Genomic DNA, 23,877 nt, shown 5'->3' on the forward strand with positions numbered 1-23,877 from the left:
AACATTTAATTGCTCACCAGTCTGATCAGCAACTCTGATGTCAGTTTAAAACTCGTCAGGTGAGACCTTGGTCAGCTACAAAGGCAGAGAGCTCAGGTCAGGGCGTCCAGGACTTCTGTGTCCCTTTGGTGGTGATCCTGTGCACCCAGGAGTGCCTGCAGTGCCAGGCACATCAGGGGCTGCCCTTGAACAGCACCCACATCCTCATGTCCAGAGGCTGCCCAGAGCAGGCTGGCACTGGCACCCCATCCCAGACGCTGCCGACACCTTCCTCACGGGACAGCCCTGGCTGGCACTGGAAGCGCAGCCTGTGCCCAGCAGCAATGATCCATCTTCAGCCCCTCCTCAACACAGCTGCACCTGTGCTTCTGCACCCTGCAGATGCCTCCAAAAGCCTCCTGGGTGTGTGGGCTCAGCAGATCCCAAGCATGCAGGCAGGAGCAGATCCCGAGCGTGGCGCACAGCTGGATTGCTGGGAGCCCAGAGGAAGGGACCTGGCCACGCACCAGCATTTTAATGAAGGAAGTGACATCCATTGAGCAGAGTAAACAGGGCAGCCCGCTGGGGCAGGGTGCAAGGCAGAGCAGGAAAAAGCTGGAACGGGGCCACAGGCGTTCAGCACAGCCACACACAGCTCTGCTGGAACGCCCTCAGCTGCTGCTGAGCCCAGAGAAGCACCAAAAATCACCTCCCACTGGCGTGGCACAGAGAAACCATGGTGCACACAAAGCCCCTTTTATGCTGCTCTAACCTGGCTTACACTGAGCAGACCCTTTGCCAGGTAAGCCCTTGGAAAACTGGCTTAGCTGAGAGGAAAATGACGAGTTCTTATACACATGACAAAAATCCAGCAGGTATTCCAAGAGCATTTTGCAGCTGTAGCAGTGCTTATCAGTACTGCCAGCAACAGCTGATGATGTTCAGGAGGTTTACAGACACATCTCCACCTGAAATCCCACCAGCACTGTTACAAGCACAAAGGATCCCAGCTTCAAGCACCTCTTTGAAACTAGAGAGCTGCAATTCCCATTTGAAATTGAGAAATTGGTTTTAGAAAGCTGTGGGATTTATAGAGCATTGCTCAGAAAGCTAATTCCAAAACAGACACCTTCTCACTTGACTCCCAGCTTTGCACCTGGAATTGCAAACTCAACTCTTGCCCACTTTCCCTCCCCTCTGTAGCACAACACCACATTTCCCCCATTTCAACATGAGAAGCTTGGAAATCCTGTTTTGTAAGGAACTGGATACCTGGGGTGAGTATTATTTTAATGTAAACTGTTTATTTTAACCCAAAGTTGCATTTTATGTATTGAAAAAGATTTAAATAAAAAGTTCTTTTTGCTATTAACTATAATTAGGTTTCAAGACATCTGCCAAGATGGAAAGCCAACTGCTTTTTTCTTTTGCAAGTCAGTGACATTCTCCCAGCAAGTTAACAGAAACCAAAACAAAGTCATTCATGAAATCATGTGATTTTAGAAAATTATTTTTCTTACCCAGTCTATCTCAACTCCTTAGTCCCATACCTGTTCCCAAGGGACATACCATGACCTTGGGCTTATCTCCCTTCCACTCTCCTCTTATGCTGCACAACAATTCCAAAAGCTGCTGTGCTCTTCCACACTGGTTTGATATTCATCAGCAAGGCTGAGTTAAGTCAGTTGTAATTATAGCATGAACCAAGTCAGGAGGAGAAGAAAGGACACTCTGGAGAAGCAAGATTCCAGAGTGCTGTTTTGTTACCATTCCCAGCATCCTGCATGGCTGGCTGTGTCTCTATCCTTAGTCTCACACCCAGAAGTGCCACTGAAAGTGGAAGCTCTCCACCAAAATGTCAGCAAGGAGCAGTCCAGGAATGCTGGACTATCCCCTCCTAACTCAACCAGTCCTTTTCATATGGAGAAAAAACTCCATGCTGGATTTTTCTCTTCATTTATTCCTTTCCTCACAGGTTCTCCTGGATTCAGCTGCATGGGACACAGCTAAAACTGTAATTCCAATAGACAGCAATAAATTCTCAATGAGAACAGGAACATTTAAATAACTGTGCAGCTTCCCTGAGCAGCCCTTCTCCAGGAAGGGTCCATCCCATCCAGATTTCATCTCAAAACCCACCTCAGCCACTCTTCCATGACAGCTGGGGAGGTTTCCTGGATCTGTGCCCACCTGGAAGTCAGAAAGAGGCTCCAAAGGCACAGCAGGAGCTTTTCAGGGAGTCTTCCTCCTCCTCCTCCTCCTCTCCACACTACAAATACCTCCCTCTCTCAGCACATTTTACAATGCCCAGAATAGAACCTTGCTGAAAATAAGTTTCTGCTGTGCTGCAAACACTGCTGTGGACCCAGTGACTTCAGTGTTTGGGTATTGCAAACAAACAGGAGCAGATCCACAGTTTAACCAGGGAACAGCCTGGAATCCCCTCTGCTGGAAGGTGATTGCACCAGGGGAGAAGGTAACCACTGGTAGATGGTTTCATGATACCCCTCTCCTAAATGGGGGAATTCAGGGGGCTGGAGAAAAAAGGGGAGGAGAAAGGATATAAATTTATATTTTTATCACATCTCAAGTTCCCCACTTCAGGTAAAAAGAGATCAAGCTATTCCCATTGGAATCCCTGGCACAATTACACATCCTGTTTCATTATGACAACTGCATAAATTACATATTCACCAACAGTTCAGCTTTGGAATAAAGCACAAGGATAAGGGGGCATTTGAAAGGAGAGAGGTGCATTATCCCAGATACAGCTCCTCAAATTTGGGGATGGAAAAGACTAGCCAGAATGACATTAAATTACATTTCCCTGAAACTGGGATTGCAATTGGCCCTAAAGCTCCACAGACTCTGGGCTATCACAGTGTCTCAGGCACCCAAAATTCAGAGTGTTTGCTGATAAATTACAACACCAGTTGGAAATCCTGGAAATTACTTATCACACCAAGCTATGGGTTTATTTTTAACCAGTAAACTTCTAAATTTCACCCCTCCAAAATCAAAATACAGTCTCAAAATTCCTCACATTCCAAACCTACTCTTCTCCCCACCTTACTCCAGGAGCTGCTGGTAGAAAATGAACCTAAAGCCCATGGAATTTATACAAGTGGAAAAGTGTACGTGCAGCAGGACTGGATGCACCACAGCTCTGTGCAGACTGGCAGGCAACCTCTAACCTATTTAACTGGAGCCTGAAAAAAGATAATTTTTATTTGGCTGGACTGAAACAGATCTGGATGTATATAACTGAGGCACATCATAACAAGTACAAACACTGCAGACTCATTTCATAGCTATGCCTATTCCAAATTAATCTGAATTCAAATCCAAACTAGGTGCTGAAATAGAATAAAATGCAGCTGCAGATCTTCTCCTTCAGCACACACGTCACATCTGACACAGTGTGGGAAGTTCTGCCCTCCCAGGCTGCAGAAATACTTAGAAATTAGTCAGCAGTTAAAAAAAGGTCCAGGATGTTGAGTACAAACCTGAGGACTGGTTTTGTTCCTGAGATAACAAAAGACAGCGCCATAAAAAAGTGAGTTTGTTTAGGGTTTAGTCACCTTATCTGTGGACAAGGGAAAATACCCCACTCTCATCTGAAGGAAGTTAAATACAGGTGGAACTTTGAGAGGGACTTTGAAGTTGTACTCTTAAAGCATTTCCATAAATATCATTCCTGTGCCAACCTCCATTTAGCACGGAAGCATTTGAAATTCAGAATTGCCTGCATGCAGCCCAGGAGAAGAGCTTGGAAACTGAGGAAAAGTTCAAGCCTCAGCAGCCAGTGTGTGGCAGCAGGACAAGCATGAACTCCCTACAGCATTCATGGGGCAGATGTTGTGGAAAAGTCCATTTCCAACCATCTGCAGTGTTTGTTTCCAGGGCTGGAAGGTTCTCCATGGGTTCCTTCACCACCATCGATGTTTGACTGCTGTGCCTCTCTCCCTCCAGCCTCAATCTCTGCAGAACATTAAGGACTGAGAAATCCAAAACACAGCAGCCTGAAATCTGGCCCTTATTCAAACAGAAACATGAACAAACCCAACAGCCATCTGGTCCCATGGTTTTGGTTGCTGAGTTGAGGGGGCACATCCTGAGGAGATTCTGCAAGAGCTCACAAACCATTCAAGTAAACATTTGTCTCTATGAACTAAAGCCACGATCCAAAAAAAGGCAATTCTCCTTTATTGCCACAGCTCTATGCATCAGTTATGGCAGAACATTTCAGTTCTTTGTCAAGCCTTTTAATCACCTGTGTGCAGCACCAAGAAGGGCAGGAGGGGCATCCTTGGATGGCAGAGCTCACCTAAAGCCACCCAACTCATGGGATCCAACAGAAAGTGCTGAAGGTGGAACCCAGTGGGATCCAACCCAGAGGATGTCATTGATTTCACAGCAGACAGAGCACAGCAGGTAAGGAAAGCTTCAGCCAGGGAGCTGCAGCTCCTGGAGTCCCCACCTTTGTCACACGGGGACATTTCCCATATATGGCCCAAGCCAGCAGGGTCACATTTCAGTGCAGGCTTTGGCAAGCCCAGGCATTCAGACATGGTGAGTCAGTGCTCCAGAAACCACTGGAGTTTAGAAACCAATAAATCTACTTCGTTTTGGTTGAGTTTTTAAATTCACCTTCTATTGGGGTTTTTTCTTCAACCTTTGCAGTACACAGGCACCGTCACATTTTCATTTTGCTTCTCTGTAACTGGCAGGAGCATTTCTTTCCATTCTGGGGGTTTTTTTGCTTTGTAAAATGAGAGACAAGATTTCCATATTAGACTAAATCCTGGTGTTGGGGCATGAAGAATGAAACCAGACCAACTATCGTGGAGGCTGGGAACACAGTAAGCTGTCTTGTACCTTCACACAGCCCTCTAACAACAAAAAATACTTATTTTTTAAATAAAACCTCAAAAGATCTTCACTTCTGTCCTCAGATCCCAAACAAACAACAATTTATCTGACATTCCAGCCCAACCAGGCAGGATTGCTGCCAGTAAGAAGTTCCCTGTGACACAATCTTTTCCACCACTGACCTGATACCATCAGCATGACCTTTCTTCTCTTTTAAACTCTGCTTTCCTCAGTTCAATAGTTCAGCAGAAACTGACCCATTTTTGATTACACAAAAAAAAAAAATCAGATACCACACAATCCTATTAAAAAAAAATTAAACTCCAAATTTCAAAAAATATCATTAGGAAGTTATTTTCAGAATAGTAATGAAATAAATAATCTAGGACAATTCAGGGTGAGGATTTTTAGTTTCAGTTTCCAGCTCTGTGAGTCTGGGCCACTTCAGTTCTCTGTGCTTGAGTCTTCCATAAGCAAAATACAGATAATGCCCCATCAGGGAATGGAATCAATATTTCATTTCTTTAAAGCAGTACTGTATTCATAATGGAATTAAATACTTTCAGAGAACTGCAGAGCTCATAGAAGTGAGGCACTTAAGGGAAGAAATGTGAGTGAACAACCCCCTTGCAATTCTGCAGAGCATCCTAACAATTTTACAACACAGAATATTTAAAAAAAAAGGATAAAACAAGATGATTTTGAGGCCAAATTCATGTTTGACATAAGTGCAAAAGACAATGTGAGTCCTGTTCATTTCTTGTGGCTTTTTTTTTTCTTTTTGTTTGTTTGAACTCTTTCCCGGTTCACAATGAAAATTATGGCCAACATGCAGAAAAAGAAGCTTGTTTTTAATTAAAGGGGCATTTCAACTTAAAAAAATAAAAGCTTTACTGACAAATGTGGCATTTTAAAAAAACACTACAAAACAAAAAAGACAAATTCTTGGGACTTAAGGTGTGAAGGAAGCAGCATGCTGTCAAACTGCAGGCTAGGAAAACATCAAGGCTTTTAGATCTCAAATCTTTTGTACATGTTGTAAAAAAACCCTTTCCCTTAGAAGTTTAGAAGGTTTTGTCAATACATTTAGATTATTTTGTCAAATATCAAGGATTAAGGCTGATTAAGTGGACAGTAACAGTTTATACCCTTTTCTTCCTATTTTCTTTCATTAAGGGAATTTTTAGGAAGTACCACCATGTATTGGATTTAATGTCAAGCCTGCATCTCTTATTCCTGCCAGAACAGTGAAAGCTTTAGCTGATGTTATTAAGAGCCACATCTAGAAGTAAAAAAGCAAGCTCAGGCCTCCAGAACAATGTCTGACCAAGGGAGTTTGGCTTTGGGCAGAGCAGCACTGAGGGAGACAGGACTCATTCCAAGAATGATCATCTTACTTCCCTCAGACAAAGTAAAGCCTTTCATGACCCAGCCTGGGCTCTGGCCTACATTCTGCTGGATGAAAAGGCTTCATTATATGCAGTTGAACACATTGTTTGAAAACCTGATAGAAATGGCCTTTACCACAGCAAGAGCTGAACAAACTGAAATCGTGCAATGCTAAGGGTTCCAAGGGACCAAAATGGCAAAACTGCATTAAATGTGTTGTGTGTTCTCTCTGAAACACACACAGCTGAAACCCTGACATAGGTTTTCAGCCATGGCAGAGTCCAGAGATGGTATCAGGGTGATCAGATAAGGTTATTTGCAGATGTAAGGTGCCTCTGAAGTCAGATAGAAACAAAACACTTGCAGCATTTCTTTTTAAGGGTGTTATTTTGCCATACACAAGCAGTCATTTCTAGGTGCTTTGAATTCCAGCTGCACTCTCCCTGCACACCCTGTAGGCATTCCAAGTTACTCCTGAAGCCTGGCAGGGAGCTGAACAACTATTTCAGTTCTTTCCAGGAATTCCTTCACTCAGAATGAAGAATGAATTCCTCAGGTATTTCCATTGCAAAAATCCATCTGTGATGTGTATTCAGGTCAAAGGAGCAAGTAACAAATAGTATAAATAACAGCAGGAATAGAAAAGTAGTTTCCCAAAAAGGACACTGATGGTTTGGGCTTTATTTTTATTAAATTCATGTTTCAACTCCCTCTTGTTTCTCTTCTGCATTAGAGACAAAATCTTGCTCCTCCTACCCCAGAGCCCTGTGCACAAGAAGATGCAGAGTGACAGATGAGGTGTGGCTGAGCTGACAAGGAATTCCATGATCAACAATTGATCAACAACTGATCAGCTTTTCCATCTCAGAGACACCAGGATTGCATGGATTATGCAATCTCAGCCTCTGTCTGACAGGCAGGAACCTGGGCCTGAGCTCCAAGAGCCTGAAACAGCCCCTACATAAAACCAGCTGAGATTTCTGCTCTTTGGATTATACAGTCAAAGGGGACTTGGAAATCTACATTTTACTTGGAATCTGAAAAATAAACTGTTTCCAAACTCTCCTGCAATGCTTGTGCAAGGGCCTCAGGACAGGCAGGGATCTGGCCAGCTGTGCCACCAGCCACAGAAGCTGCATTTTAGAACTCTCCCTTCTCTGGAACAATTGGAACTTTCTCCAGGCTGAAGTCTGCACACAGAGCTCAGTGTTTCCCTGCAAGCACACAACAGCTCCATTATTGTTTAACTACCAAAAACCAGCTCCAACAATCTATCAAGCTTGACATTCTATCCATCTCTGCTGCTAGACCAGACTGCTAGGCACATATATAGGAAGAGGTTTATGGATTCAGTAAGAAAAAAGTCATTTTGTTAATCTAAACAGAGATTTCTCTTCTTTTAACCATTTATTTGTCATTTTAAAAACCATTCGGGAACAGAGGCCTGTTTCTCCTCAGATTATCAAATTCAAGTGTCTATAAAGAAATCTATTCCAGCAGATGAATAAAAGCTCCTTTTTAAGACACACATAAACCAAATTCAAAGGCAATCCCACAGAGGAGGAGTTGCTCACTGCCTCAGAGCTGCAGCACCAGCTGTGCTCCCAGCCTGGCCATGATTATTTAACACCAAACTACAGCAGAGCATGAAGCTGCTGCTTATCCCCCTCCATGCCCAGGGACAGCACTGCTGGCAAGTTCTCCAAGTAGAAAAGCAGCTTTCCATGGGCCAGGGAAAGCCCTGGGAAGCACCAGCACATCCATGGAAGCAAACTTATCAATGCATGATGCAGCCCCTTGGAGGATGACCTCAAACACAGGAATTCCTCATCTGAGGGATGTCAGCAAGCCAAGCCCCTGGGGGAAGGACACCTGGCAGCCATCCTCTGGTGCCAGCAGTCATTTTGCTCTGAGCAAGGTATTTTGGCATCAACAAAAAGTAGCATCACATCAGTTTCAGTCTGGAATTCTGTGGGATGCAGTTCCTGACTCATCTGGGCAAAAGCCAAAGCAATAAAAACTCAGGTGGTGTGGGTTTAGTGATGCCACTTGTGACACTGCAATTTGAAGTCATCCATGTGTATATATAGAATATATAATGCCCAAAGGAACCATCCTTCTTGCAGCAGAGGTTACCATGCAACAAGCTGCTCCCAAAAGAGAGTATTTTAAATTGAAATTACATTTAATGAGTTTCAAATCTCACTTAACATCAGCCTAAACTGAAAGATTCAAAGCATATGCTCCTTAAGTATATTCTTATAAGCACATCCCACAACCTTCTGAATATAAATAAAAAGGTGGCAGCATTAAAAAAAAAGCTGACATTTAATGAATGTTTTAATCTCCACCAAAATAAAATGTGGAAATTCCTATTCTAAGACTATTTGGCAGAGGAGCCAGAGAGCATTAGAGAAAGAAGCCTGGTTAATATTTTTGAGTAAACTGAAAACCTCAAGAGCAATTAATGTGAAGAAGTTGTAGATTTTACAGGCACTGAGAAGAATTAACAGCATCTCAGAACAACAATTCTTTCTAAAGAAAGTCCCTTATGGGAGCATAAATGGAACAAGCCAGAAAGGCCTTTCAGAGGTTAGAATGAGCCATCTCAGTTCTGAGGAAACCAGCTGAGAAAGAAGGAAAAACCTCATACAAAATCTGAATTCTTGATTTGACTGTCACACTCTTGGTTTCTTAGAGAAGGGGGTAATTTTTCAACCTTGCAATGTTGCTTGAACACTAAATAATCAACTTGAGAGGCACCTACCAGCAGGGGGTTAGAAACCTTTGCATGCAGGTGAGTCCTGGTCCTGACATCAGCCCAGCAGTGACAGGGTTGGATTGTCCCCACCTGTGAAACAGAGATTCCACTCACTCACTCACCCCTGCAAAGCCAGCTCAGGGAAGTTCACACTCCCAGCCCTGGGTTTTGTAAGGACAGTCCCTGGGAAGGGGAGGGAAGCAGGATGGGAAAGCACAGAGAGGGACTGGCAGGGATAATGACTGGAATCACTGTGGGGAGCAGGAGCCAGGCTGGGGTTTCACAATGGGCAAGCAGGGCAGGGCTGGGGGAACACCTGCACCAGGAAAATCCATGGAAGTTCAGAGCACAAGGCACAGGTAGGGAGAGAGACCTCAGCAGGGTCAGACTCCAGCATCATCCAGGTACAGCTGGGTTATGGCTGCACTCAGAGCTGGGACAAAAGAACCAATTTCTCTGAGCTGCCCAGAGGTCCCCTGTGCCTGCCCAGCAGCAGGTCACACACAGCTGTGTCCAAAAAAGGGCCACATGCACACCCTTCCCTGCAGCTCTCATTACCCTGCTGCCCACAGCGTGTTTCATTAAGCACAGGTACTTGGTTCAATGTGTTTTGATTTCTTATCTTCAGATCAGGACTGGTCAGAAGGTTTAGAGAAGAGATGGAGCCAGGGGATCTTTAATTAGGTGATCCTTAAGGTTTTCCCACTCTAACAGAATAGTGGGTTCTATGGAATCCACTCTGTGATTCCATATCCTATGAAAACCCACTGGAATGGACAGGAAAGTGGCCTAATCCTAATTAAACAGCATTTTTTGCTACAGTAAAACCAACCCAGCCTAGGTGAGGAGAGCACTTCACCCAGGAAGACCTGAGGACACCAACTGCAGCCTGCCCAGCTCCACTGCCCCTCTGAGCAGGACACCATGGAAATCTGCTTCCACCCCTCCAGGCAAAAACTGCTCCCAAGTCCACACCACAGGTTTAATAACAGCACTGGCAGCTCAGCTCAGCTCATGCTCCAGCCTGATTGAAGAGTTTACAATCCCAGTTGTTACTAACAACAAGCTGTGGTGCAAAGTTGCACAAGAAGTGAAAATGACACCATTTAACAAACAAACAAAACAACACAAACCCACACTGAAACCAACAGCAGTAAACAGAAAACTGAAGATGTGAAGAAGACAGATTTCAGTCATAAACTCAACTAGTGACCACTAACCTCCCCAAAACTCCCATCTCTGATTCCTTTGTGCTCCCAGTGCAGAGCAGGGCATTCAGCTCCCATTTTAGGAGCCAAATCACATAGTACCTGCCAGTGAGAAAGACTGAGCCTCACTGCAAGCCATCCTACTTTTTCTACCCTACAATTAAACACAACACTTAAGTGAGGACTTCAAAACGATCCCAAATTCAGCAAAAACTTGAGCAATTAAGCATTAACCCATGAGCACCACTGTCAAGGCAATCAGCCTTTAATTAAAAGCTCAGTGGCTGCAGCTGAGTGGATGTGCAGGCACAGAGTGCTGCAGCTGGATAAGCCTGCTCCAGGATTCCCAGCTCCCAAGGGGAAACACAACAGCCAAAGGTGATTGTGTTGGTTCATTAGATCCAATTGTGCCACCAAAACCAACTGTGGGTACAGAGAAGGACTGTAAGATCCCCCTCTCCATCACTGTGGGCACAAAGGAGTTAAGGAGATTCAGTATTTGATGGGTGGGGGTAGGTAAACCAAGGATCTGGAATTGTAGGAAATATTTAAAGCCCATCACAGCTTTCTGCTCCATTTTTCAATTCTGGAAAAATGAGGGAACAGTGGGAAAACAAAGGATTAAAACTCTTTTTGTTTATACAATCATGTCCAAGCCTTAATGATCATCTATCTCAAAATCTGAGCTTGGAAGTGTTGAAATACAACCCAGAGTGTAAACACAATAAAATGCCCAATAAAATACCACCTTAAAATGCACCCATCATCTCCCATCCTAATGATATGGAGAGCTAAAACAGCTCCTTGGAGATCCACCAAGCTCTTCACCAGCTCCACAGTGAGGTCAGAAAGGACAGAAAAGTGCCACAGGTCCCCAAACCAACATCTGAGCTTGCATCCTGTGCTCCCCACAGAGGACAGGCTGTGTGTCAGAGAGGAGGAAGTGAGCTCAACTGAAACACACAAATAAACCCCTTCAGCCAATTAAACATTACCCTGAGCACAGCTTAATGCAAGGAGCAGAAAATTAAACCCTTCCTATCTACCTTTAATGCTCGACTGAGCACGCCCAGCTGTCCCTGCAGTGCTGGAAAACACCTGAGTTATTTCTGGAGTGCAGCTGCTTCTTTATCACAGGGTCAAACACTGAGCCTGTCCATCCTCAGCCTTTTCACCTGGGGAGACTCAGGCAGGACTCTGCTCTCACTGCAGAGCTGGCATTTATTAACCTGCAGACACCAAAATACTGCTGAGAAACCCGAGGATGAGTCAATACTTCCCCCACAGGAAACACCTTGACCTGCTTACAAGGAACAAACTGCTCAGAAGGACACTCGAGGACTTTTATGTTCTCAACTTTTGCTTTCTGCAGCAAAGGAAGGACTTGGCTCAGCTTTCACTTTGCAGCACGCCCCCAGTTTTGAGCAGAGAAGGAAATTATTTGGGTCTTTAACACCAAATTAACCTTTGGACATGCTAAAACGCAAAGAGACAATAATGTGAGCAGAGAGCTCTACAGAAGGCTGGTGCTTATCCAGAATTCCTCAGCTCTCATAGCAATTTGAGCAGAACAACCTTCTAAACCCCAGAGGCCCTGTGGGAGCAGAACTCAGAAAGGGAAGAGTTACTCATCACCACTCTTAAACACGAAAAAAGAGGCTGCACCAGAGTCCCACTCCCCCTCATTAGGGAAACCCTGCGAGGGAACCCTTTGACCCCATCACCCCAAAACAAAACCCGGGTGCTGCAGCAGCCCCATTCCCCCTGCCCTGTGCCCTCTGTCCCCCTACACTCACCAACACCCCACTCCAGAGCCATTACAGCTCCTGGATAACCCTCAGTGACAGCTCCACGGCCTCACGGACCCCACATTTACCTGCGCCCACCCCACCCCATCCATCCTCCTCTACCCTGGCAGCCCCCATTGCCCCACACACCCAAACCCTGCCAGCTTCTCCAAAACCCTCAAACCTGCCAGCCCCCTCTGCAGCCCAGAGCTCCCCACCCCCGAACCTGCCAGCTCCCCTCAGCGCTCCCCCCCACACCCTGTCAGCCCTCACAGCCCCGCATCCCCCTCACACCTGGCAGCCCCCGACCCCAGCAGCGCCGCAGCCGCCTCACCTGGCCCCTGAGGAGCCGCGTCCCGGGTGGCGGCGAGGCCGGCGGGCCTGGAACGGGCGGACCCGTGCCGGTGCCTGCGCTCGGCGGCGGCGGCGCTATGGCAACTGCCCGCGGGGCACGGAGCGGCCCCAGGGCAGCCGGGCGGGGCAGCCGCGCCCCCTGGCGGACGGGAGGACTCCGCGGCCCGGGAACCGCGGGTTCGAGACCCGCCTCGGGCAGGTGGAGGAGGAGGAACAGGAGGAAGAAGGAAAAAGAAAGAAGAAAGAAGTAGAAGAAAAAGAAGGAAGGAAGGAAGGAAGGAAGGAAGGAAGGAAGGAAGGAAGGAAGGAAGGAAGGAAGGAAGGAAGGAAGGAAGGAAGGAAGGAAGGAAGGAAGGAAGGAAGGGAAAGAAGAATAAAGAAGGAAGAAGTAGAAGAAAAAGAAAGGAGAAGGAAGAAGGAGAAGGAAGAAGTAGAAGAAAAAGAAAGAAGGAGAAAGAAAGAAAGAAGGAAGGAAAGAACACTGTGGGGTTCCTGTGTGCTGGGGGAGTCCCTTGGGTGCACACAGGAAGGGAGAATACACCGAGAGATCACAGAATCAGTCGGCATGGAAAACATCCCATAATCACCTTTTCTTCCTCCCAATGTCCAACCTGAGCCTCCCTTGGCATGGCTTGAGACTCCTGTCCTCTTATACTGAGATACAGACTCACAGAGACATGGACACACAGCCCATACACACACACACGCACACAATTCATGTAAACACACATTTATATGTGTATTTTATATACAAAAATATATATAAATATGTTTTTATATGTGTATTTTATATACAAATATATATTTTTATATGTATAAAAACATGTACAAAAGGACAAATAAGCCCTTAGTGCCAAAAGGCACCTCTGCTGCTTGGAGTGAGAGGTGCCCTGCCTGCCCTGGGATGGGATTCCCTGCCCTGCTCCAAGCCTTTCCAGAGGTTTTCCAGCTGTTTTGGGCATTGGGAAGAGGCAGAGAAAAATAATATCCTGAGTTATGAGTACTATATATATAAAACTCATATATATATTATACATATATATATTATATATATATATTATATATATACTCATTATATATATATATATAATGAGTTCTGCATTACAGAGCTGCAGGAGGGCCTGTCTGAGCATGGAGGGGAAAGGCTGAATGAGGATATTTAGGTCAGAAACCCCTTTAAGCCTGATTTTACTATGCAAATTTAGGGCAAATGAGCTTGAGCAGGAAGTCAGGTTTTTCCAGGCGGGGTAAGAGAGTCTCTGAACTCTCCTGCTGTCCCCACACTGTGAAACAGCCAGCAGCCACAGCGACACCTCCCCTGCAGCAACACAGCCAGAAATTCAGGACACCCCTGTGTGACAGCACACCTCTGTGTGACCCCACAGCACACCTGGGAGCAGAAGAGCTTCCACACAAAACCCCCAAATGTTTCCCAAAAGGGAAAAAACTCCCACAGCTGCCATTAGCTGGGTGCCAAGGAGAGAAAACCCCCCCCCAGTCAGGATTATCCCAATGAAAGCTCTGAAGGAGCCCAGAGCTCACCCCATCACCTTTCCTGGCAGACTGGCACTGTCCCTGCTGAGTCACCTCCCTGTGACTCCCTGGGCAAGGCTGGAATTCCTCCTGTCATTTCTCAGGGATCACAGGGAGGATGCACACGTGGTTGGTCTCATGCTGACTCTAACGAGGGCTCAGAGCATTTTGTTCCTCTCCTCATCCTGCTGGTTAGGGGAAGGAAACATCTGGAAAGCCCTCTTGGTTCAAATATAACCCCAGAGGTTTCTATTTGGCTCTTCCCTGCTCCACACTCCCCTACAAGAGCTTTGCTTCCCCTGCAGAACCTCAGGCAGAGAGATAAATTAGGAATTAAAATGTGTGTGCACCACCCCTTCATCCACAGCTCCCAGAGAGGAGCTGGCAAGGAATTAACTAACGAGAAATTAGCTAATAAGGTAAATTTCTGCTTGTAAGATCCAGCCACGTCAGCACAGGTCTCCAGCAGACAGGAACACCATCCTCTTCCTCCTCACCCCAACAACCAGGCTGCAATCCCTACAGCCAAACCTCCCCTCCTGAGCCTGGAGAGCCCAGAAATGCAAATAAATACACAACTTTTAAAAGTTTTCAGTAAAAAAAAAATACATGTATTTAATGTGCCAAGCACAGCCTTAGAGTGCTCCAGCAGCTGTGGTGCTGTGTGATTAGTTTAATGAGCATGCCCTAATTAGTCCCAGCCCCCAAATTCTCCATCAGCTGCCTTGAAGTGCAAACCATGGCTCAGCTCACCTGCCAAGGAGGTCTCCTAAACTGAGGGCATCTGAGACATGTGGGATCAAGAGGAAACTCCACATCCGAGCCTCCCCTTTCCTCAGGAGGTTGCCAAGAGCACACAAGAGCAGCTGGAAAGCACTGGAGCAGGGCAAGATTATTTTAAACATCACCACATGCAATTGAATAGGTCCTTGAGCATCCAGCAGGGCCAGCTGGTGCCAGCCAGGACCCATCTGCCTCAGCTGAGCCAGATCAGAACCTCCATCAGTTATCAGCAAGCCTTTGCACAGCCCAGCTGTGCCCCAAAAACACCAGCAGGTCCCCACAGGGCCTGGTGTTCCTCTGGGGAGAAGGGAAGATCAAGCATCTCATTAAATCCCTGCTCATCAGCAGCCCAGGCCTGCTCAACATTTTAATTAAGTTCAGAGCAGCTGTCATTAACTGAATTCCAGCTCTCAACAACCACAGCAATGTGCAACAGCTTTGTATTTTCCTTTTATTTCTGAACCAAGCCCACTGTGGGCCCAAGGCTGATCAGAACTCCAGAGGGCAGGGAGCCATGGGGGAGCAGAACCAGGACAGGGAGCTGTGGGGTTGTGCAGGGACAAGGCAGCTGATCCCAAACACCACCTGAGCACTCTGGGGGTGAAGAGAAGCCTGCAGCAAGGACAGGACCTGTCCTGCTGCCCTCCCAGCCCAGCCACTGCAGGCACAGAGGTCTCCAGGGAAACCCACATTCAGTTTTTCCACGGGGCAGAAGAACAAGAGATTTTTCTTGTTGGTCCTTCCCAGGCTTGCAGGACTCTCAGCCAGCTTGTAAAACCTTCAGTGCTTGCCTGCTTTGGTGCAGCTCTCTTGAACCTTGTGGCATTTGCTGCTCCAGCCCATCAGAGCCCCTGTGTGGGTGTCACCAGGCTCGGTTCCAACACGTCACCATTCCCAATGTCCAGCTCCACCTGGATCCCTGTTGGCTGCAAGGAGGAGCAGAGAAAAGCTTATCCTCACACTGCTGGACTCTTCATCACTCCATCTCCTGTCTCAGAGCCAAAAGTCCCAGTTAATCCCCCCCAAGGATTGCCTGCTGCTGGTGCCCCTGTTTTAACTGGGTCTGCTGAATGCAGAGATACAAATAGACATTGCAATTTAGCAAAGAAAGAACATCTTGCTCTGAGACATCCCCAGGCACACCATCATTTAGCACAGCCAGGATGCATTTCACTGCCTAGAACACCACCATACCCAAATCTGTTGTTTGGATCAAGCAGCAGAGCAGGCTCAGAGCCAGGAGGCTCAGGCAGTGCTGATGTGGGAATGTGCCCCTTGTTGATGGAGTGACCAAATTATCCTTTGTCTCCTTAAAAAGGAAAAAAGCCCAGAAGTTTCTCTCCTCAATTAGGTAAAAAGACACCTCATAGGACCTTGGGGAGTTCACCTCAAACTTAAGGATAGCCAACTGGACAAGAGGCAAAAAGTCCCACCTAAGCAATTTACTAGAAAAAGAAGAGAACAAAGGAACAAATCACTTTTGTGGGTGTTTTACCAGGAGCAAGAACCTCTTGCCCCTGCTTGTGTTTTCTCTGTAAAAAGCTTTGTTATTTTGCCTTTTATTAACACTTTTCTGTTTTCAGCACTGCCAGAGAAGCCATCCTGCTGATTTTATGCCATCTGAGGTGGCTGAGCTATCTCAGGTGTGGTACAGATCTCCAAGAGCTGATAAGACCTGGCTGGAGGAGACCCCTCTATCATGCTGCCTGTGCACAGGCAGGCCTCAAGCTGAAGTCAGCTTTGAAGGTGTCAGAGCCATTTCCACAGGACCCTGACTGCCCACACACCATCAGGAGAGTGAAACCAACACCAGGAACACAGTGACCTGGATTGGAAGTGCTGCCATGTGCCATTCACATTCTCTGGAAAAATCCCTTCACCCAGGGTTTTTTCTCCTGGGAAGCTGAGAAGCCTCAGAGAAAAGGAAAACAATTCTTATCTCATTTGCTTCTCTTGTGTTGTGCTCATGTGGAATGTGTTTGGAGATTGTTTACCCACAGGTGATTGTTCCATTGGATTCTGCTGGGAGTTGTTTTCACTCTTTGGCCAATCACAGCCAAGCTGTGTCAGGACTCTGGAGAGAGTCACCAGTTTTCATTATTATCTTTTAGCCTTCTCTAAGTATCCTGTCAGTATTCTTTAGTTTAGTATTCTTTAATATAATATAGTATAATAAAGTAATAAATCAGCCTTCTGATAAGATGGAGTCAGATTCATCATTCCTGCCTTTGTTGGCACATCCCCTGCAAATCCAATAGTGCCACTCATTTATCCTGCCTAGAAACACCAGCCCAGGCTGCTGGCAGCAGATGCTCTGCTCTGCTCTTCTGCAGCACCCAGCCAGGCTGCACAGGATGCTGTCCCACTGCCAGGCTGGATCCTGCCCCAGCCCACAGAGCCAGGGCCAGTGCCAGAGGATGGGTGGGTGGATGATGGGTGATGGATGGATATGGATGGATGGATGGATGGATGGATGGATGGATGGATGGATGGATGGATGGATGGATGGATGGATGGATGGTGGATGGATGGTGGATGGATGGGTGGGTGGATGGATGATGGGTGATGGAGGTGGATGGATGGATGATGGATGGATGGATGGATGGATGGATGGATGGTGGATGGATGGATGGATGGTGGATGGATGGGTGGGTGGATGGATGATGGGTGATGGAGGTGGATGGATGGATGATGGATGGATGGATGGATGGATGGATGGATGGATGGATGGATGGATGAATGGATGGATGGATGGATGATGGGTGATGGATGGATGGATGGATGGATGGATGGATGATGGATGGATGGATGGATGGATGGATGGATGGATGGATGGATGGATGAATGGATGGATGGATGGATGATGGGTGATGGAGGTGGATGGATGGATGATGGATGGATGGATGGATGGATGGATGGATGGATGGATGGATGATGGGTGATGGATGGATGGATTGATGGATGGATGGATGGATGGATGGATGGATGGATGGATGGATGATGGGGGATGGATGGATGGATGGATGGATGGATGGATGGATGGATGGATGGATGTGGATGGATGGATGGATGGATGGATGGATGTGGATGGATGGATGGATGATGGGTGATGGAGATGGATGGATGGATGGATGGATGGATGGATGGATTCATGGACAGATTCATGGATAGATTCATGGATGGATGGAGGCAGCCTGACCTGCCGGGGTGACTTTGCCAGGGAAGCTGCCCGTTGTGTGCTGGATCTCTCCCAGGGGCCTCCTTTGCTCTCCAGCAGCACGCGGGTGCTGGGCACGAAACTCCAGGAGCGGCCAAGGGCTGGCTTCAGTGGGCCACTGCTGCTGTCCCTTGTCACCTGGTTGGTCACCTGCAGCACAAACATGTAGGAAAGACATTTTTGTGCTGTTCTTGTGAGCCAGTGAAGGCTTCCTGAAGATAAGGAAAGCCTGGGATCTCTCTCAAGGAAGGTACCAAGGCTATCACCATAATAAGAAGAAAGAGAGAAGAAGAAAGAGAGAAAATAGAAAGATCTGGACTTTGGTTGGCTCACAGAGTGATGTGCCTCCTTTTCACCTATTGAGAGTTTTGTTTCTTTTTCATGAGCAATGGGCAGTGTATGTGTTTGTTAAGTAAATGTAAATATCCTGTAAAGCTACAAAGGCAAGATGTTGCTTTAATAAATGAGCCTACACAGGGTTCTGATGGAGTCCTGGTGCTTGCCCTGTGTCACACTCCATAGTGACACAAACACACTCAGCAGTGCCTGGGACAGCAGTGCCACCCTGTGTAGTGACACACTGCAGGTCACCAGGGAATCCTGGCCAGGCTGCTTCTTCTAGGAAGGTTTTTCCTTCTCCTTCAGCTCCTCTGCCACCCCCTCTGAGCACGGCCCAGGTAACTGCCCAGAGCAGTGCTCAGGGAGTTCTCCCATATCTGCAGGCTGCATCACTCCTGGTGCTGAAGTCACCACAAGGTTTAACTCGGGGCCTCCAAATGTCCTTCCACACCCTGTCCTTGTCACTTGATCAGAATGAAAGGCAGATGGGGTGTCTTGACACCTTCCAGTGCCAGTTCCAGCAGACCACCATCTTCTGGAGTGGCCTTCCCTGCTCAGACACGTTAATTGTGGTCCCACCCACCTGTCTGGTGCAATGGCCAAGAGCTGTGCAAGGCTAGAGCAGGGCCCTTGGCAGCTCCTCTGGGATGATGCAATGCCCTGCAGCTCCTGCAAGGTGACCAAGAGGTTACCCAGGAAGCTGGCCAGCCCCTTAAATGAATGGTGTTGTATCAAAAATAAACACAAGCAGCCTTTCAACCTGCCTGGACTTAACTCAGCCTGGCTCAACCCAGGGAATGGCTGAGGACAGCAAGAGCAGGAGGCAGCAGATCAGCCCAGGTCCTGTCCCATGCTTGGAACAAGAGATCTGCAGGCAGCAGAGATGGCAGGGAGCAGGGCACTGGGGGGTTCAGGCCTCTGGCTCCAGAGCCTCCCCGTGGCTCCTTGCACACACCAACACAGGAAGGACAAAGCACAGCAACACTCACCACAACAGCAAGGCTGAACTCCCTGGCCAGGGTCTTCAGCTCCCTGGAGAGCTGCATCATGAGGGCCAGACCTGGAGCAGGACAAAGCATTTGGCAGTCAGGGATCAGGCCCCAAGTGCACCCTGAAGCAGCTGACATCTGGATTTGCATCAGCACTGGATTCAGGGCCAGCACTTGTGTTCATGGACACCTTACTGGACCATTCCCCATCCTTTCCTATCTTAGAAGAAGGTCAAAAAATCCTACAAAAGCATCAGGAGCTCCAGACAAAGCAGGCCTGGTTGATTTAGCAGGCACAGGACCCATCTCTCCAGCTCACAGCTGCATTTCCTGCAGCCCACAGCTGTGAGGGGACCTCCTGTGACAGCACTGGCTGCCACCCAGCTGTGCAAGACCCTCTGGGAGGTGTTTGAGAGGGCTCCTTGGCATCCTCACTTCTGATTTATGGTCTTTTCTGGGAGAAGAGGAGCCTGGGCCTCAGAGGAGCTCTGCAAACTGTGCCATGATGTATTTCTGACACTGCAAGAGAAGTTTTAATTTATGGGCAAAGATTCCAGTGCTTCCCCTGGGTGGGTTTCAGACCACTGCCATGAGCATGCATGGCCACAGCCAGCTGGAGTGTTTGCTGCCAACACTGCAAACACTCCCCTTTTATCCAGTCCCAAGGGAAAAACTGGGAACAGTCACATCCACATCTGTCCTGCCCCAGCCCCATTCCAGCACAGCTCACCCTCTGACTGCCTGCCACCCAGCAGAGGGGAAATCACAGCTGACACCGAGTCCAGCACCACCACCTTGAGAGGTCCCGTGGAGCTCAGCACCTGCAAGGAGGCACCAGGTGCAACGTGGAGTCACAAATCCAGCACTTCTGGAGGCTGTGAGCTGCACAGGGGCTCCAACAGCCCCAGGACGAGGCAGTCTGGAGTCTCCTGTCAGGCACACAAGCCCTGCTGCCCTCCCTGCAGCTCTGGGGAGGGCAGAGGGGCCCCAGGGCTCACTCCTACCTGCTGGGAGAGGCGATCCCTCAGCTCCTGCAAGGCTCTCAGCACCTCATAGATGTTGAACACACGTTGTACCTGCACCCTCTGCAGAGCCTCCAGCTGCAGCACAAAAACAGCCTCAGTTTCCCCAGGATTTGTCCTAATCCTCCTGCCCCAGGATTTGTCCTATTCCTCCTGCCCCAGGACTTGTCCTATTCCTCCTGCCCCAGCTGCCACCAGCTCTCTGCACTCACACCATGCCACAGACCCTTATTCTTCCACATTTGCCTCCCCCCCATTAACACTACTGCCCCCGTTTCACTGAGGGAAAAGCAACATGGATTGAGCTCAGGGAGAAAAGTCCTGCAAGTCCTGGAAGTCCCTCCCTTCTCCCAAGAAAAATAACAAAGAGCAGAATCTGTCCTGAGTATGGCACCCACCAGGCCATGGAAGGAAAGGTTTGGACTCAAAAAAGCCCATGAGGACAAAGGCAGAGCTGTAAAGACAAACCATCTCTGGGGTTTCTGGCAGGCAAACGAGCAAAATGAGTTTCACAGCAAGCTCCAGGGGAACTTGCCTGCTCTTCCTCATCCTCTGTCCGGGCTTGGAGCATCTGGTACAGACGTGAGGCAGTGAAACCTCCCGTGGAGTCGAGAAACAGGACGTGCTGCTTGAGCCCCAGGGACACACTGGCTGCAATGCCCAGGCACACCTGGGGGCACAGGGACAGGGGGTCAGCCAGCCCTCACATGTCCCTCTGTGGGACATCTTCACCCCATGTCCTCTCCCCTGTCCTCCACCCCACTCACCTGTGTTTTCCCAGTGCCTGGTGCTCCCATGAGCTCCATCACCTCCCCCGTGTACAGCCCTGAGTCCAGCAGCTGGTCCAGGCTGTGGGATGGACACAAGGTGGGATTATCAACACCCCTTCAGCCAGAATGGCAGGGGCACCAGGAGGCAGCAGTCCCCAGATATTTGTCCGCAAAGTCCCCTTCCCAAATGCACACAAGTGCATGGGGATGGTTTGGAGAATGAAATTCACAGCTTGTGCTGGCAACCACAGCCTTGTGCAGCAAACCCAGCCCCAGGCAGAGCTGGTGGGTGGGAGAGGTCCCCACCTTGGGCTGCCAGTGGGCAGGATGGCAGTGGAGCTCTTGAGCTCCTCGTAGAGGTCAGCTCCGTTGGCAGGGAAGGCAGAGAACTGGGCCAGGAGCACACGTCTGACTGCAACCAGCGCCTGGGGGCAGAGGCACGTCTGGAAATGGGACTGAGCACCAGCCCAACTGCTGCAGAAGGGCCCCAGACCTTCCCAGGACCAAGCCCATCCTTGCCCATGAGCCAAACAGCTCTGAGCTCCCTGGCTAATGTACCAGGAGTTAGGAGTAGAACCTTCTACCTTGTAAGACAGGGAACACTTTTGGGCAACATCCTCCAGGTCTGACGACACAAAGTCCACCACTGCAAATAACACAAGAGACAGGAGGTTGGAAGCCAAACATGGTCAGACCACAAACATCAGAAGACAACCAGCTTAGACAAAACCTGCACCAGCAAGCAAAGTGGCTGTGCCCTCTGGGGAGTTGTGGGATTGTGCAGGGACAAGGCAGCTGATCCCGAAAAGCTGATCCTCTGTCAACACTGTGAGTGGAGGAGTTTGTCCTCTGAGATTCCCCATCACTCATCACAGAACAAATTGGTTCTTGCAAAACAGAGTAGAGAGAAAAGCTGGTAAAAATTTTCCCTGTTTTGCTCAAGAGCTGCCCAGCACCTTTTCCTTCCTTTCTAAGGGCAGGAGGTGCCCAGGGTGCAGCATTCCAAGAAGTTGGGCATTTTTCAGAGGGAAGACTGTACAAACCCTCCTGAAATACCATAAAAAAGCCAGAATTTATCAATCCTCAATGAGTCTCTGCAAGGATCTCCTACCACATCCTTACACTCTCCTGCTCCTTTGGAGAAGCCCTTACTCACAGTACCCATCCAGGAGGACCCAGAAGAAATCCAGCAAGGAGGACACAGAAGGATATTCCACCACCACCACCCTCCCAGGATGTGGGATGACACAGGTCCACCAAATGCTCGGGGGATGATGTTCCCTGAGCCGAGCCCCCGATGCCACCCCTGTTACCCGTCCTGATGCCACTGTCCCTGAGAAGCTGGATCATGTCTTCAGTGAGGCCAGGGCAGAGCCCAGCCCGCAGGACCACCATCTCCACAGGGAGGGAGGGAGGGAGGAGAGCAGAGACCTGCAGAGGAGATGGCAGAGTGGGATTCACAGAATCATTAAGGCTGGAAAAGACATCCAAGATCATCAACTCCAACCCTCAACCCTGCACTGCCAGGCCCAACACTGAGCCACGGATGGCGCCTGCCCCCGAAGCCGGAGAGAAGCCACCCAAGCTGTGTTTGGGATGGGTGGGTAATTAATTATTTGGGGACAAACAGCCCAAAATCCTGCACGGGGGCATCGCTGCGCTGGGGATGGGGGAGCACAGCGGGCGGGGGGACTCCCTCCCGGGGCAAGGGGACCCTGCATGCCGAGCCACCTCCACCAGAGCCGCACGACGGTCACCCACCGCCCGGGCTCCCCGCAGCCCTGCCCGCTCCCTTCCTGCTTCCTGCCGCCGGCGGAAGGGCCGGGGCCGCTCCTCTTCCCCGGCCCGGCTGTCCCGCACCGCTGGGGTTCCCCATCCCCGGCCCGGCTGTCCCGTCCCGCTGGAGTTTGCTTTCCCCGGCCCGGCTGTCCCATCCCGCTCCGGTTCCCCATCCCCGTCCCGGCTGTCCCATCCCGCTGGGGTTCCCCATCCCCGTCCCGGCTGTCCCATCCCGCTGGGGTTCCCCATCCCCGGCCCGGCTGTCCCGTCCCACTCCGGTTCCCCATCCCCGGCCCGGCTGTCCCGTCCCGCTCCGGTTCCCCATCCCTGGTCCGGCTGTCCCATCCCGCTGGGGTTCCCCATCCCTGGTCCGGCTGTCCCATCCCCGTCCCGGCTGTCCCATCCCGCTGGGGTTCCCCATCCCTGGTCCGGCTGTCCCATCCCCGGCCCGGCTGTCCCGTCCCACTCCGGTTCCCCATCCCTGGTCCGGCTGTCCCATCCCGCTGGGGTTCCCCATCCCTGGTCCGGCTGTCCCATCCCCGTCCCGGCTGTCCCATCCCGCTGGGGTTCCCCATCCCTGGTCCGGCTGTCCCATCCCCGGCCCGGCTGTCCCATCCCCGGCCCGGTTCCCCATCCCCGGCCCGGCTGTCCCATCCCGCTCCGGTTCCCCATCCCCGGCCCGGCTGTCCCATCCCGCTCCGGTTCCCCATCCCCGGCCCGGCTGTCCCATCCCGCTCCGGTTCCCCATCCCCGGCCCGGCTGTCCCATCCCACTCCGGTTCCCCATCCCCGGCCCGGCTGTCCCATCCCCGGCCCGGTTCCCCATCCCCGGCCCGGCTGTCCCATCCCGCTCCGGTTCCCGTCCCCAGCCGCTCGCCGGGATCAGCAGAGCGCTAAAGTCCCTTCCCACCCAAACCATACTGGATCTGTGACATTCCCAGGATTGGCTTTGTCCAGCCTCATCAGCCAGTGATGCTCACTGGGAAATTAAGAAGCACGAAGGGCTGGGGGTCTTTGCTGCCCTGCAGGTGTTGGGAGCTATGTGTCCCTCCCTGGCTGCCTTGGAGGCTTGAATTTCTTCTGGGAAAGCTGTTTT

The 23,877-nt window shown here is 49.5% G+C and overlaps 2 protein-coding genes across 7 annotated transcripts in view; both read right to left on the reverse strand.

Annotated features, from left to right (window-relative positions):
* RFFL (ring finger and FYVE like domain containing E3 ubiquitin protein ligase) overlaps positions 1–12,439 on the reverse strand; it is a 29,289-nt gene extending 16,850 nt beyond the window's left edge. The window contains exons 1-3 of one of the 4 annotated variants that reach the window (XM_077188567.1): positions 12,331–12,398; positions 10,222–11,438; positions 9,008–9,091 (exon numbers count right to left, since the gene is read on the reverse strand). The gene's annotated coding sequence lies outside the window, so the exon portion shown is untranslated. Of the gene's footprint in view, positions 1–17; positions 3,296–9,007; positions 9,092–10,221; positions 11,439–12,330 lie in introns of those variants that run through there. The other 3 variants (XM_077188566.1, XM_077188565.1, XM_077188568.1) reach the window with 3 other exon arrangements.
* A 1,993-nt stretch (positions 12,440–14,432) lies between these two features.
* On the reverse strand, positions 14,433–23,877 carry RAD51D (RAD51 paralog D). Of its 3 annotated transcripts, none has more exons than XM_077188775.1 (11): positions 23,703–23,877; positions 22,317–22,434; positions 21,588–21,649; positions 21,310–21,428; positions 21,001–21,082; positions 20,769–20,903; positions 20,216–20,311; positions 19,942–20,032; positions 19,212–19,282; positions 17,866–18,033; positions 14,433–15,592 (listed from the first exon to the last, which is right to left on the reverse strand). In XM_077188775.1, the coding sequence occupies exons 1-11, from the start codon at positions 23,742–23,744 to the stop codon at positions 15,509–15,511; spliced, it is 1,068 nt and encodes a 355-aa protein (XP_077044890.1). In that variant the 5' UTR covers positions 23,745–23,877; the 3' UTR covers positions 14,433–15,508. The 3 variants fall into 3 exon arrangements, with proteins under 3 accessions (XP_077044890.1, XP_077044891.1, XP_054503043.2); XM_077188776.1 differs by lacking the exon at positions 23,703–23,877 and adding an exon at positions 22,765–22,908; XM_054647068.2 differs by lacking the exon at positions 23,703–23,877 and having other exon boundaries at positions 22,317–22,908.

This window comes from Agelaius phoeniceus, chromosome 20 (genome assembly GCF_051311805.1).
Source record: "Agelaius phoeniceus isolate bAgePho1 chromosome 20, bAgePho1.hap1, whole genome shotgun sequence".
Lineage (NCBI taxonomy): Eukaryota > Metazoa > Chordata > Aves > Passeriformes > Icteridae > Agelaius > Agelaius phoeniceus.